Consider the following 15,660-nt stretch of genomic DNA (forward strand, 5'->3'; position numbering starts at 1 on the left):
CTGCTCCGCACTCCCAAATCAATTCGCAAGAGAATTTTTTGGTTGTCTACATTTAGCATGTTAATTGGAAGAAATTTAATGAAAAATGAACTACCATTTTAAAAGTTACCTAATATTTCTTTTTTTTTGGGGGTGGGGTGAACTATGATGAAATTTTATCTAATACTATTACTAAAAGTTTAAATAAACCAAAAAAATTTTAAAAATTTCATAAAAATCAGTATTTAAAAAATTTTATCGGATCCCCATTCCTCAACATTGCCCCAAAGTATTTTTTTGGTCGTTTGTTTCCACTACGTCTACAACACAAAAAAATTCAGTTAAAAAGATGAAATGAATAACAGCATAGATTTTTACCGATTTTGGGAGAAGGGTTACAATTTGAGGAGAAAAATTTACCAATATTACCCCCACGTTTTTGTTTTTTGGGGTTTCTGGGTCATGAAACGTCGAGAAATACAAAAAACCTATACCCCACTTTCTTATGAGTATCATACTTTCCATCATGCACGTAGTTCTAGAATTATAAGTCCAGTAAAGTAAAAAATCTGTTGTGGGCAACACATGACTTCCTTGTACGCCTATTAAATTACATTTACACATTTTTTAAAATGATAAATACAACACATATTATTTCACTAAAAACTTCTGATATTTTTCATATTTGCCTTTTTTCTTATTATTCAATTATTATTATTCATCGTAATTTTTTTTTTTACCATGAGAAGTTAATAATTATTAATAAATCAATATATTTAAATTAAAAAAAAAAAAAATTAAAAAAAGGTGATGCAATCTGATTCGATAAGATGCCTGTCCATAAGATCCAAATATTTCATTAATTAAAATTTTATTTGGCTGTAACTGTGGAACCAATAAAAATAAGTACCACTTATGAAATATCGTTGAAAATTTCTCAATGAGGACTTTTTACTGCGGTTAAGAAAAAGTCCAAAATCCAAATTTTTTTGGATTTTGTGCTTTTTTGGATACGATTATACGTGCTTTTTTTAAGTTCCGTCGATTTCAATCAAAAGGAAGGAAGGATTGCAATCAAAAGCTGCACAACTAGATGTTACAAAAGTCCTAAATCCAAAATTTCAACATCCTATGGCTAATCGTTTTTGAGTTATGCGAGATATATACGTACGTATAGACTTCATGACGAAATTATTCAAAATGAATTCAGGGATGGTCAAAATGGATATTTCCGTTGAAATCTGGAAACCGACATTTCTCGAGATCACAATACTTACTACATTTCGTAGAAAAAGTAAAAATGTGATTACTGACCTTTCAAATTATTTAAAATATTATAGTAAATACGTAACGATATTAAATATAAAAAATAACTATAAATAATTCAGAAGGCTTTAATGACAATATTTTGGGCATTCAACGGATTTGAATATGTTGAATGAAGATGCACAAAGTACAGGCATTTTTTAAATTTATATTTATTTAGAAATTCACCAACGGAATATTGTTTTTTTTTTTTTTTTTTAAATAAAGAATCTTTGAAATGTATCTTTATTTATTTTGTTAGTATATTTTTAAAATAGTCGGGTAATTTATTAAAAATTGCATCACGTTAAATAAGAGTGCTGAACGAAACATTGACCGGGCTTTTAATATTAAAAATAAAAATTTTTTTATGAACTTTTAATATTTAAAATTCATTGTAGAAATAATATTGTTTTAATAAATGAAAATATTTTAAATAAACTGATAGGAAGATCTTTTAAAAAGTTTAATAATTTACTAAATATGGCCACCGAAATTTAAGAACAGCCAGAAGTCTTGCTTTACGGAAAACATAAATATAGAGTGGGCCACGAATAATTATCCCCGTCAGAATATTGAATAGAACATTAACATCATAAGTTAGCGCACAGGTCATAGGCATGGATTTGTAGATGGAAGGGGATGTACTTTCCTACGCAAGAACTCCCTTCCCGTCAGTCATGCGATAGTCCGTCTCTCCCCTTTATTCCATGCTCCAACCAACTATATTCTAACGGGGATACTTTTTCGTGGTCCACCCTACATTATCATTAACAGTAATAGGAATTCAACCTACATGATTATCAATGTTATAGGTACATAAGAAGCTTAATGTAACGGTTTTATCTATATTTAAAGTTAAATGGTTGGAATATATCCAGATAAAAGTTTTTACACGTATGAAATACTTAAATATTTTAATTTTTCTTTATATTATCTTGGTATTAATTTTTTATCGAAAATGTAAGTTTATTCATAAAAGTAAACCATTTTTTTCCTTTGGAAGCTTTTAAAAACCAGTTTGGAAATATCCAGTTTTGTAACCGACTCTAGACAAGCATTTAAGTAACATTCAATAAAATTATTAAGTATTTATGTTTATTTTTTATTTTACTAACCTCTTCGCTAAGGACGCTATCTAATGATGACACTACATCACCTTCGACAGGTAAATTTTCAGCTACCCTGAGTAGTGTTACGCATAATACTATTAATGAAAACCAACTAGCAGCCATATTCACTCTGTAACAAAAGAGAAAAATAAATACATTAGTACAAAATAAATATTGATAATTTCAATATAAATATAATACTAAAGTAAAGAACGACACAAAAGAAAGGTTCGTTATAAGAAAATATCCTGTTTTATATAATTGATTTTTTAATTTTACTTAGAACAAGATTAAAAAAAAAATGGGACTAGAGTAAAATTTTTATAGAAGTTTATTAAAATTAGTAAAGACAAAAAAATGTTCATAATAAAAAATAGTAAAATATAAATTAATTGATTAAGGGGGAAAAAAAACTTGAAAATAAACAAGTTCAAAAAAAAAAAATAGGCTTACTGTTAAGAAAGATAATATTTGCTTATAATTCTTCATAATTAGTAAAAATAATATAGAAAATAATGTCATATGATCACAATTTAATCACAAATTTATTTAAATAAATAGTGTTCGTGTTAAAATTATCTTAAATACCGGCCTATATTTAGAATATCAGTCGTCATAATCTCTTAAACTTAGGCTCAATCGACAGGAAATATCTCCACGATTTGTTCTGTATACGCTCAAGGTTAGTAGAATACGTATACACAGGCAAGCCGACTCGCAATGCGGTTGCAATCGGTCGAAATGTGGACTCAGAACAGAAGGTTCACTGCATGTTTTGGTTAGCGGAGTTTCAATCAGTTACGCGCGTACGAAAGGCGCGGCGTGTACGAACTAAACGAAATATCGATCCTCCTACACCCAAATCTATTCACGAGTGAGTAACGACTTTAAGAGGGAATGGAAGTTTGATTTCACAAACTCTAAATCATCCAAAAGTTTCAGTCGGTGAACAGACTGTACATCGTGTACACGATGCAGTCTCTATTAGTCCTGAAAAGTCAATTAGGTGGGCAGGCGGGCTAGTTATGAACTGCAAACTTCTCGTTTCACTGTTCATAAGCGGCTCCGTATGCGAGCCTAAAAGTTACAACTCCTTCATTACGTTAAACCAAATGATCGCCGCCTACGATATCAGGTGGATGCAGAAGTATTGGACCGCGTCAAAAACAATCCTAATTATCTTCAGAAGTTTTTAACTAGTAATGAGGCAATCTTTCTTTTTATGTGCCGAAAAGTTAACAGACACAGTTGTCGAATTTGGGGTACTGAAAACCCCCATACAGTAATATATAATGAAAGGAACACACCGAAATCAACGTCTGCACAAAAATTGCGTCATTTGCCGGTTCTTTTCATGGAGCCCATTGTGACTGGACACACGTACCTCGACATACTTAAGAACTTTGCTGTTCCTAAGACTCCTAAATACTTCAGTTTCCAACACGGTGATCCACCGTACTTTCATCGAGATGTTACCATGTTTTTGAACAATACTTTCTCCGGATGTTGGATCGGACGAGGAGGTAAAACTGTACGAGCACCTAGAACTTCAGATACCACTTTTCTAGACTTTTTTTCTTGGGGCTTTATTAAAAGTAGTGTGTATCAAAGAAAAGTTCGAAATCTGGACAATTTGAAACAGAGAATTGTCGCTCTAATAACGCCGGAGTTGTTCCTAAACACCTGGAAAAAGTTACATTATCATCTAGACCTCTGCCGAGTTACAAAAGGTGCACGTATTGAAATTCACACGTAAATTAAAACTTGATGAGTTGCTGACTTTACTAAAAATAAAACTCTTAAATTATATTAACTAATTCTCCTAATATAAGCTGTTACTTTTGGATACATTAGCCCGGATACCCTATAAAGTATTTCAATTTAAAGAATATCAATAAGAAATGGGAAATTTATAATTTGTAGTCCTAGTAGGTTGGTAGAATTATGACAGCTGTCACCCTTCTATTCCCTATCAATTTTTAAAACGTAATAGCAAAATCGAATAAATAAAAAAATTTAATTAGTAAATAGGATTCCAAGTCGAGAGTTCTAAGGTTCGAGTCCTGGTAAAGGCAGTTGCTTTTATACGGATTTTGAATGCTGGACTGTAGATACCGGTGTTCTATGGCGGTTGGGTTTCAATTAACCACACATCTCAGGGATGGCTGACCTGAGACTGTATAAAACTATACTTTATTTAAATACATACTATCATCCTTATTCATTCCCCGAAGCAACCATCTTACGGTGGTTGCGGAGGATTAACAGAAAAAAGAGAGAGAGGATTCAATTATTAAATCTAGAGTAAAACAAAAATTATTTTTGGAAACTACATAAAATTGTTTAAACGAAAATTATATTTAAAAAAATATTTAATAAATTAACAATGTCAACTCCTATTCATTTGTTTATATTTTATGAATGTGCAATATTTGCCAAAAAAAAAAAAAAAAAAATAGTAACTTTTCTATAAAAATATATATAAATATAATGATTTATAATAAAATATATAAATTTATATATTATATAGATATAATATTATAAATGATCTATTATAAAATATGAATAAAGACACGTTTTTTTTACGTTTTAAATTTTATTTTAAATGAAGGGAAATAAGTAATAAAAAAAAAAAATTAAGAGTAAACGAACTTATTGTAAAGTTAAAAATAAGTTAAATGATAATGAATTAAAATATTAAACTTTTAATATTATTAAACTTTCTTAGAAATAAATATGGTTTAAAAAAATTCACGCCAAATTATATTAAAAAAAAATTTCAAATAATTTAGTAAACCTTAATTTAGCGTTCGCACAGAGAACTTCTAAAGTAGAAATTTACGGAAAAATTGAAAAAAAAAATTTGTAGAAGGAAAACCCAGCAGTAAAGTTGTTAAATATAAAAGAAAGGAAACGAGAAAACTGACCGATAATTTACCGAGCGAGAATGAACAAAATTTGCCTAGACTACTGAAATATATTTTTTTGATACTTTTAAATTTATTTTTTGCAATCTACATAATTAAAAGATATTGAATTTGTAATAATATCAGGTAGTATACAATTAAGCTATATAAATTCGGTAAGGCCAGTTTTATTGATTTATAATGGTTACATTAGCAAAATGTTTTAAAAAACCTCTAAATAATCTTGAAAATAGTTTTTCATTAAAAAAAACTCTTTCATTGTTGTTAACAAGAAATTTACTACAGGACCGCTAGTTTTGTAACGAAATTTTTTTTATATTTTAGTCCTTTGTCTTTAATATTTTTTTTTTTTTTTTTTTTTTTTTTGTCTTCAGTCATTTGGCTGGTTTGATGCAGCTCTCCAAGATTCCCTATCTAGTGCTAGTCGTTTCATTTCAGTATACCCTCTACATCCTACATCCCTAACAATTTGTTTTACATATTCCAAACGTGGCCTGCCTACACAATTTTTCCCTTCTACCTGTCCTTCCAAAATTAAAGCGACTATTCCAGGATGCCTTAGTATGTGGCCTATAAGTCTGTCTCTTCTTTTAACTATATTTTTCCAAATTCTTCTTTCTTCATCTATTTGCCGCAATACCTCCTCATTTGTCACTTTATCCACCCATCTGATTTTTAACATTCTCCTATAGCACCACATTTCGAAAGCTTCTAACCTTTTCTTCTCAGATACTCCGATCGTCCAAGTTTCACTTCCATATAAAGCGACACTCCAAACATACACTTTCAAAAATCTTTTCCTGACATTTAAATTAATTTTTGATGTAAACAACTTATATTTCTTACTGAAGGCTCGTTTAGCTTGTGCTATTCGGCATTTTATATCGCTCCTGCTTCGTCCATCTTTAGTAATTCTACTTCCCAAATAACAAAATTCTTCTACCTCCATAATCTTTTCTCCTCCTATTTTCACATTCAGCGGTCTATCTTTGTTATTTCTACTACATTTCATTACTTTTGTTTTGTTCTTGTTTATTTTCACGCGATAGTTCTTGCGTAGGACTTCATCTATGCCGTTCATTGTTTCTTCTAAATCTTTTTTATTCTCGGCTAGAATTACTATATCATCAGCAAATCGTAGCATCTTTATCTTTTCACCTTGTACTGTTACTCCGAATCTAAATTGTTCTTTAACATCATTAACTGCTGGTTCCATGTAAAGATTAAAAAGTAACGGAGATAGGGAACATCCTTGTCGGACTCCCTTTCTTATTATGGCTTCTTTCTTATGTTCTTCAATTGCTACTGTTGCTGTTTGGTTCCTGTACATGTTAGCAATTGTTCTTCTATCTTTAATATTATAAACAAAAAATTCATGGAAATCGATCCACTTGGTAAAGAATGAGACTAAGATACGGGGTGATTTATAAACCTCCTGCTTTACAATAAAATCTGTTGATCTCTGTTTAATTTTTTTTTACAAGATAAGGATGTTAAAGAAAAATTTAAATATTTCACTGTTCAGACAAATATGTTTAAAATTTTTCTTTCTCCGATAACTACAGGCCTACGTCTAATTACAGTTACGTAACTCCGTTTTTTAAATGAAAAATCGATTTTGTAGCGTGTAAAGAATGCCTATCCGAACCGGGATTTGAACCCAGAACCTTTTCTAGATAAGAATTAGAGACTACGATTCCGCTACGTGATGAAGTTAATTTTAAATTGTAAAAATAATAAGAGAAAAATCAAGAAAAGATAAATAAAACTTACAAACAAACACACACACGTGTATAGATAGATAATTTTAGATGTATTAATTTAATCAGACGTAGATTGTGCGTACTACCGACGGGTAGTGTACATAATTTAATTCAAATATAAACAGTGTGTAACCGAAAAAAAATTTCAGGACATTTCAAGAAGTGAAAATAATGAAAAAAAATTATATAAATATGGGTCCTTTAACTCTTCGTTTTCAAGTTGTAGCTTGCGAAAAATTTCGCCCCGATTTCTGCTCCAATGATAAAACAAGACTATGCTAAAATATTTTAAACTTAAATTAAGGAGTAGATTTTACGTTTTAATATCATTTTTTGACCTGAAAAATTGAATAAAATAGGCCCCAGAGCTAAACTACTAGTAATATTAGAGTAAATTATTGCAAAAAATAAAAATATAAGTAAAGAAAAACACAATTTTTTTAGATTTTAGCTACAATAACTTCGTTAAATTGCCAGTTAAACAAATAAAGATCTATTAATAACGCCAAATTACATAATTAAAAGCAACTGTATTTATTTTTTTCAAAATTATTTCTAATTAATGAATTTTCTTTACTTAATATTTTTAACATCATAATTTATTTCTTCTACGATTAATTCACCATATAAGCTCGAATCTTGTGCATGGGAATATGAAATGGAAATTTTGTAGCGTCTGAAAAATGCTATACCTGATCGAAATTCGAACCCGGGACCTACGGATGAAGGCCACGACGCTACCACTCCACCACGGAGATCGGCTATTATTAATCATTTAATAATAAAGGAAAAGGAGTGTAATGTATTTAAAGTGTGTATGTTTGTTCCACGGTAGCAGTTCCACGGCTGAACCGATTTAGATGTATGACCCCGCGCTGGAATCCTTACGTTACCGGGAATGTCATAGGTTATATATATATATATATATATATATATATAATATATATATATATATATATATATATATATATATATATATATATATATAGTCTGTAAATGAGTATGTATGTTTAAATAAATTTAAAAAATTTGAAAAAATATATACTATATACAAAATTGTCACCCGTTTGCTCTTTAATCATAAGGTGTTAATAATTATCCTGTATTAAAGAACAATGATTTTAAGCAATACTTTTTTGACAGTCTTGATTTTTTATTTTTAATATTTATCTCTGGTTAATTATTGATTTTGTTTTTAGACATTTTCCTATATTGAAATAATTGTTACTTAGGTTTAAATTATAATACGGTTTAATATTTTTTTGCTGCGTTTCGATCTGTCAAATGTTTTAATCTTTTATATTCAGTTGTTACTAGTTATATAAATTTACATAGAATTAAATTCTCTTCAAATATTGTAGCAAAATTTTATTTGGATATTATTAATTTAACGAAGTTATTGTATATAAAAGCTGAAGAAATTTTATTTTCAGTCTCTAATTTTTTTTGTATTTTACAATAATTTAGAGACGAAGTTCTGGGATTTGTTTTAATAAAATTTTCAGGTAAAAAGCCATCCAACGTATGAAACCATCCAACTTAACTTCCAAAAATTTCAGTAAAGCTTCATTTTATCCATAGAAGAAAAATCAGGAAAAACTTTTTCACAAGTTATATAATTTGAAACAGAAGCATTTCCGGACGTATGTCCTTTTTTTAATTAATTTCATTTGTAGAACATATCCTGAAATTTTGTCCGCTTCTTCGTCAGACGCTTTACATAATTGCCTATATTGGTTATATCAGCTACATAATTAATTTTTGCTTCCATATATGTAACTTCTAATATTCTATGTAATTTCATAGTTTCTTTTATTTTCTTTTTTTGGAAAGACATAAATTTTTAATTTATCATTCCGAGAAAAATTAAAAAAAAAAATTAATGGTAATTAGAATTTAAAGTAAGGAAATAATAATAAAAAAAGATAAAGCAGAAGTAAAATAAATTAAAAATAAATATATAATCCTAAACAAAGAAAATACGTATACAAAAACATATTAAAACAGATACAAAATAAATACACACACACGTGTAAATAAAACTAAGACTGAATCTACCTTAACACGCCCTTTCACTTTCTTAAAACATTTGCAGGTCAGTTTCACTTCCTCTAAACAATATAACGTGTATATAGTCTTTGGATTAGACTTGAAGAACAGCTTTATCAACTCTGAAGGTGTATTTTTAAACATATGTATTTATTATATATACGATAATTATTTTTGTATTATTAAGTAATTAAGTTACAAAATTGGAATGTTAATGTATAAATTTTTACGTATTAGAGTAAAAAAACTGTAGCTATTGCGTGATATAATTAAATTTTCAAACAAGTCTTCCTCATTGAAATTAATCGTTGGTTGATACTACTTATTTTTACAGACTCCTTTCATTTTTGCTTTTTTAATATAAAATACTGAATATTATAATCGATTCACAATTAAGGAAGAGATTACATGAGGTTGGTTTTGAGTGATTATGGATGGAACAGGATGCGGCCAAATTATAGAATATAATATTTTAATTTAAACGGATGGTAAATTACTGACAGAAGATGCAGATAGAATTTATTGTTCGACGTCCATAAACCTATATATAGTTACATTAATGTACAATAATGTTCTGGTATAAGACTATAGTATTACTATATGCATAACGGATTGAAAAAAATCGCGTGGGGGCTGTGTCGGGGCGCACGGTCGTTGGTTTAACGTGAAAATTTACAAACCTTGGATGAAGTTCCTCCCAGCTACATCCGTCAACACGTTTAGTGTACTGTACTGAAATAAAAACAAGTGATTAACTGCGAACTAAATTTAATTTTAACACTAACCGGTACACGATGTTTATTTCGACGATAATTTTGTTCAACATCGGGCTGTGATATGAGAAAAAAAACATAAGACATATGACATAAGACATAATAAGCAGCGGTAGAGGTGCTCGCGCCGTGCCAGCTTTGCAACGCTCCCGAAACAGTGTCGCTCTCTCGGCACCGGACACACTGGGGTAACTGTGCGTGGCCCATAACCTCCCCTTTCTAATGATATGCGTAATTTATATTTCCGGCTGGCTTTTGCGTGGGCTGAAGCTGACATATTGAATTTTTAATTTTTTTTCTTTAATTTTTTACACATAAACTTTGTTCAAAATACACTTTTATTACTTAAATCGATCTATCTCGACAAATTCTAAACGCAAAAACACGAATCACGTCTAACTCGTGGGCTACACTGAATGGAAGTGAGCGGGAGCGCCAGTTTTCGCCGATCTGCGCTGTGTCCCTTCCCTGCCAACCCGCTTGCCAGTGACGCAAACTCAAAGTTGTATCGGCGAGCTGATTATGTAAGTTATAAAATGACACCGTATTTTCGTCTCTGAGACGAACAGAAATTTATTTCTGTTCCGTTTGGAACAGAAATAAATTTCCGAAATATCCGGTTCCCGTATATTTCGGTGTGAATTTAAATACGTTTCACGTCAAAGAGCTGACGTGAAACGTCAAGAATTATTAGCCAGTTACGTATTAATAATCCAAATTCACTAACATTGTATTACTAGGGGTTAAGCACACACATGGAGTTCTGCATAGGGTTGACTATATGTAAGAGTAATCAAAAAAACTAGAATCATTTTCTGATTATTTGTTTACAGTTTATATGGGGGTTAGGTGAGAACCCGATGAAAACCGATGAATTTTGATATATCAGTCGACTATTAAAAGTAGATACTTCTGGTAAAATTAGTAACTTATTCAAATTTATAGATAAAGCAATGAAAAGACGTTCTTTGTTTATGTAAAGCTATCAAAGTGTTTCTAACTGTATCATATTATCTTATTTGGAGTAATAGTGATTCATTTTATTCTCTTTAAGTATTCTTATGATACGGGTATGTAAAGGTAAGTCTTGTATATGATTGTTCCTTTTTTTGCGGGGAGGGGGCGGAAAACGTTTTTGCATTATCATCGTCCGGAAAAAAATATAAAATATAAAAACAAAATATAAAATCTAATAAAACATACACTAGAAATTTAAAAACAAAATTTAAACTTAAATTAAAAATATGAAATACAGAAACAGAATAAAAAAGTGAAACTAAAACATTAAATGAAATTCATAACAGTATAAAATAAAATTAAAAAAATAAAACAACACTACTAAAGAGGTTGGTCATTGAATTAATGAATATTATTGTATATTGGCAAGTTTTAAAAAGTATTTCAAGTATAATAATTATTATCGAATTGTTGGTCGAGATTTGTTTAAGAATATACAAGTAATTATGTTTTCAAATTTTTGTTTATGTATGATCAAGATTTTTTTTGGTTTGTTTTTCAGACCTACCACATTAATTTTTATCTTCTAAAAATTCAATAAATAAATAAATACTGAAAAAGTAAATATAATTGGAAAATTGTAAATGAAAAGTAAAAGAAAATTTAATTTTTTATGTAATCAGTACCTATAATATAATTATGTTATAGTATTGAATTATGTTAAATATTCATACTTGTTAAATAAGTTTATCTTTACAACACGTCATACTATTTTTTGAAATATATTCAAATTTCAAACTTCGTTTGTTTTTTTAAATTACTTTACATTTTTATTATAGATAAATCTATAATAAATTTGATTAATAAATTTTCTATATAAATTAGTTCTATAATAAACTTGATCTCTTTTGTATTAAAGGTAATTGTTTCTTCCTACGAAGATAATTATAGCATGATAGTATTAGCAGTAATTTGTATTTCGTAGGATGCCCATCAGGATGATCTAGCGGTTAACACTTAGCAAATCAATTGTTTAACAGCTGATTTTTGAAGTTGAAAGTTCTGAAGTTCAAATCTTAGTAGGGTTAGTTGCTTTTATACGGATTTGAATACTAGAATTTGATGGTTGGGGTTTAATTAGCCACTCGCCTCAGGAACGGTCGCCCTGAGCCTGTAAAAGACTATACCTGATTTACATATCATCCACATCTCATTGGACTGTGGGAGGGTTGCTTATTGTTCACTAGTTGGACAAATTACAATGTACAAATTAAGAGGAAAAATAACGATATAAACTTAGCGGTTTGTTTTAGACGCTTCAAAGTAAATAATACTCTTTGTTTTTGTTTTAAACGAAATCAAACGAGGTCATGAGAAAAAACATATTTAATTATTATACACCCAGAAATTTCGCTTATTATAAATAGAAATCCTATCGTTATCGTTAATGGAAATTCTATCTATAAAATTATTAATATTGCGTCTACCTGAAAAGTACAATAAAAAGGAAGTAAAAGAAATTCTAACGTGTCCGACAGATTTCTTTATGAATTGTTTGTCTACCGTTACAATCAGATGTGAGCAAGTGAAAAGTAAAGATAACCGCTCACAAATAATTTAACAATTTAATACCTTATGTAATATCCATATAATAAACAATGTTGTTATTCTATGTATAATTTAATAATATTTGGATGCGGCTCGTTAAACATTTTTAGTGATTTCAAGGATATACCCATCAATAACCGACCAGAGTATTTGTTTACATCTATTCTAAATACTGGAATGGAACTTTATGAATAAAATTTCCATAGATTTCTATTTATAATATCCGTTCACCGACCCACTCACAAATATTTAATAGAATCAGTATTGGGTAATAGAGATTTCAATATTTTTCTTCAAGGTCCTAGGTTAAAATTCCGGTCACGACGAGGTTTGGTAATTCGTAAAATAAATTCTACATACCATATTACCACAAATAAGCTTCAATTTTACGTGCAGAATAATTGAACGAAGAAAAAACAAACTTCATCAAATTTCATTATAATACGTTAAAGTGATAAAAATTAAAATATAAAGCCAAATAAGAGGCGAACATGTACAAAAACTTTTATTATTAACGTGGTATTTTTGGATTCAAGGGACTTTTAAACGCTGAGAAACATTTTAACACTTTACAGAGATATATTTTATTAACATGATTCTTGTTGAAATATAACACTTGTAATAAAAATAAAAGAGGTTTTTACAAGTTAAGAGGAGCTCGGTATGAAATGTCATAAAAAATTTAAAGTGGTGACTAATTATAAATAATATTATGTGACTTTTTTTTTTTACAGTGCAATTACGTAGAAAATCACAGAAAAAGAGAAAAGAAAAATTCAAGCTGCAGAATTTATTTATGTTACACCAGGTTACAGTGTAAAAATACAGTGACATGATATCAACAGTACTCTGCAGAGATGCCAAGGCATCTGTACGCAGCGTAGTGCAAGTGTAAATATATCGGTAAATGTGCAGTCTTGAGTAAATTCAGAGCAACCACTCCTGAGTGGTAGCGTCTCGGCCTTTCACCCGGAGGTCCTGGGTTCGAATCCCGGTCAGGCATGGCATTTTTCACACACGCTATAAAACATTCATCTCATCCTCTGCGGAATGAATTGCTTGAGTGCGGACCCGGAGGTAAAACAAACCAAAAAAAAAAAAAAAAAAAAAAAAAACCACCAAAGAACGCCGGTATGCAAGCATTCAAATACATATAAAAGCAATTGCCTTTACAAGGATTCAAACTTAGAACTCTCAACTTCAAAAATAATGTGACATTGCGATGATGAGTTTAACCACTAGACTTACCCGGCGGATTAGTACTAGTAGTTGAAAGTTAATTGGTTTTAGCGCTTAATTAGGATGAAAAATTGGTTTGTAAAAATAGAGTTATTTAAACTATAAAACACGAAACTTAAAAGAAGACCGTGGAAGAGATTGTTCGATTAAATGAAAGAGGAAAGAGGGGAAGAGAAGAAAGTGTGATAATTTTAATAACAATTACTTAAGGAGAGAAGTAAACGGAAGCTCTCTGAGATAAGACTTACCCAACAGATAGTTGGTTAAAAGGAAAATCAAAAGATATTACTGGAAATGTGTTAAACTCCAATTCAGATACAAATAATATACAATTAAAGTAACACTGAACTGTATAAAAAAACGAATGGATGAAAGATTTTTTTTCCTGTAAAAATTGTTTAATAATAAGATCGAAATACGATGGGGAAATCTCTAATTCTATTTTTAGAAAACATTCGAAAAAATTTAAGAAAAGTTTTTTTTTATAGATTCACAAATTTTTCCATGGTTAATAATCTAAACTTATTTTAATTATTTCTTTTCACAGGACCGGAAAATGTTAAATATCCATTTTAAAGAGAAAGGTAACAAGTGGAAAAGTGGAATATTCTTGGAACGGATCGAACTGTCGATCAGACGATTTTTCTCTCAACAGAATAGTAATGACTACAGAGTGAATAATTTTATTTTATGAGAAGGGACTTCTCATAAAAGAGAAGTTGGACTTAAACAGATATAAAAATTTCAATCCTAGATTTAATTTACTTTTTTCTTTATTATTTTTCGTTTTAACTCGTTTATCAATAGTAATTTCCTTTTTTTATAAATAATCGCAAATAACTATAGCAGAAATCGATATAAAGTATCTAATTAATGGTGAAAGGGCAAGTATATGTTAAAAAATAAATTCATATTTAAATAATAATCTGTAAGTACCTCTTAAAAATTATCATTAAAATTTTATATAAAGGAAGTTCACATTGACAGAATAGAAGGAAAAAAAAGGTTTCTTTTCAAAGTTCAATTGTGAGTCACGATTCATTGAACATGTAGAGAAACTTAATAACCATCATAGAAAATCAGCTGATATTACAGCTGTTTTGAAGCATCAAGATATTAAACTGAAGATATATAATTTCTGGTATTAACAGTATAAATTTGCTGTTGGGATTAAATTAAGATTTTTATTTAAGGTACCGATAATTGGCTTAATAATAACGAAAGTCAACTTGTTAAAGATATATCAATTAGTTGCAAGAATCTGATTCTTTATTCATGAAAATTTTAAGTTTTGCTCAAAAGTTAATCCAAATCAAATTATATTTATTAATTTATGATATGAATAGGTAGATTTAAAAAAAAAAATTGTAATCTACATATTATGTAGATTACTTCAGGAATAGGTAGAGGTGGGCAACTCCATGAATAATTCTGGAGTATGCCCCAAACTTTGCTTTGATGTTTAAAGGGAATCTATAATAAATCCTTATTAAGAGCAGCGTCATAAAGTAAAGTACTTACAAAACAAACAACTTTCACTGGTTAAAATAAAATAAAACTTTTTAATGGGAATATTTGACCACAGATTTATATACTGGATGAACGGGAAATGCATTAAATAATTTTTTTTTCTTTTAATTAAAATAAAATATGTTAACTGTATTTTTAAATAAACTGGTAAGAAGTAGTTTTAAATTATACGATACTGGATGCTTATCTTAACATTAAAAATCAAAAATTGCCCCAAAATTATTCATTTCCCAAAAAATCGAAAAATTCATCTATCTTTTTATTTGTTGCATATTTTTTATGCGATTTTTTATATCTTCCTAAGCATAGTAGTTGTAGTAACCCACCGGGTTGGTCTACTGGTGAACGCGTCTTTGCAAATCAGCTGATTTGGAAGTCGAGAGTTACAGCGTTCAAATCCTAGTAAAGACCGTTAATT

At 29.3% G+C, this 15,660-nt stretch overlaps 1 protein-coding gene across 2 annotated transcripts in view; it reads right to left on the reverse strand.

Annotated features, from left to right (window-relative positions):
• Positions 1-15,660, reverse strand: part of LOC142320110 (uncharacterized) — a 297,277-nt gene that overhangs the window by 162,412 nt on the left and 119,205 nt on the right. For both annotated transcript variants that reach the window (XM_075357790.1, XM_075357789.1), the window contains exon 2: positions 2,403-2,526. In XM_075357790.1, the coding sequence (XP_075213905.1) occupies positions 2,403-2,519 (117 nt within the window). In that variant the 5' untranslated portion in view covers positions 2,520-2,526. The remainder of the gene's footprint in view (positions 1-2,402; positions 2,527-15,660) is intronic.

The sequence above is a fragment of the Lycorma delicatula genome, chromosome 2 (assembly GCF_047948215.1).
Source record: "Lycorma delicatula isolate Av1 chromosome 2, ASM4794821v1, whole genome shotgun sequence".
Classification (NCBI taxonomy): domain Eukaryota; kingdom Metazoa; phylum Arthropoda; class Insecta; order Hemiptera; family Fulgoridae; genus Lycorma; species Lycorma delicatula.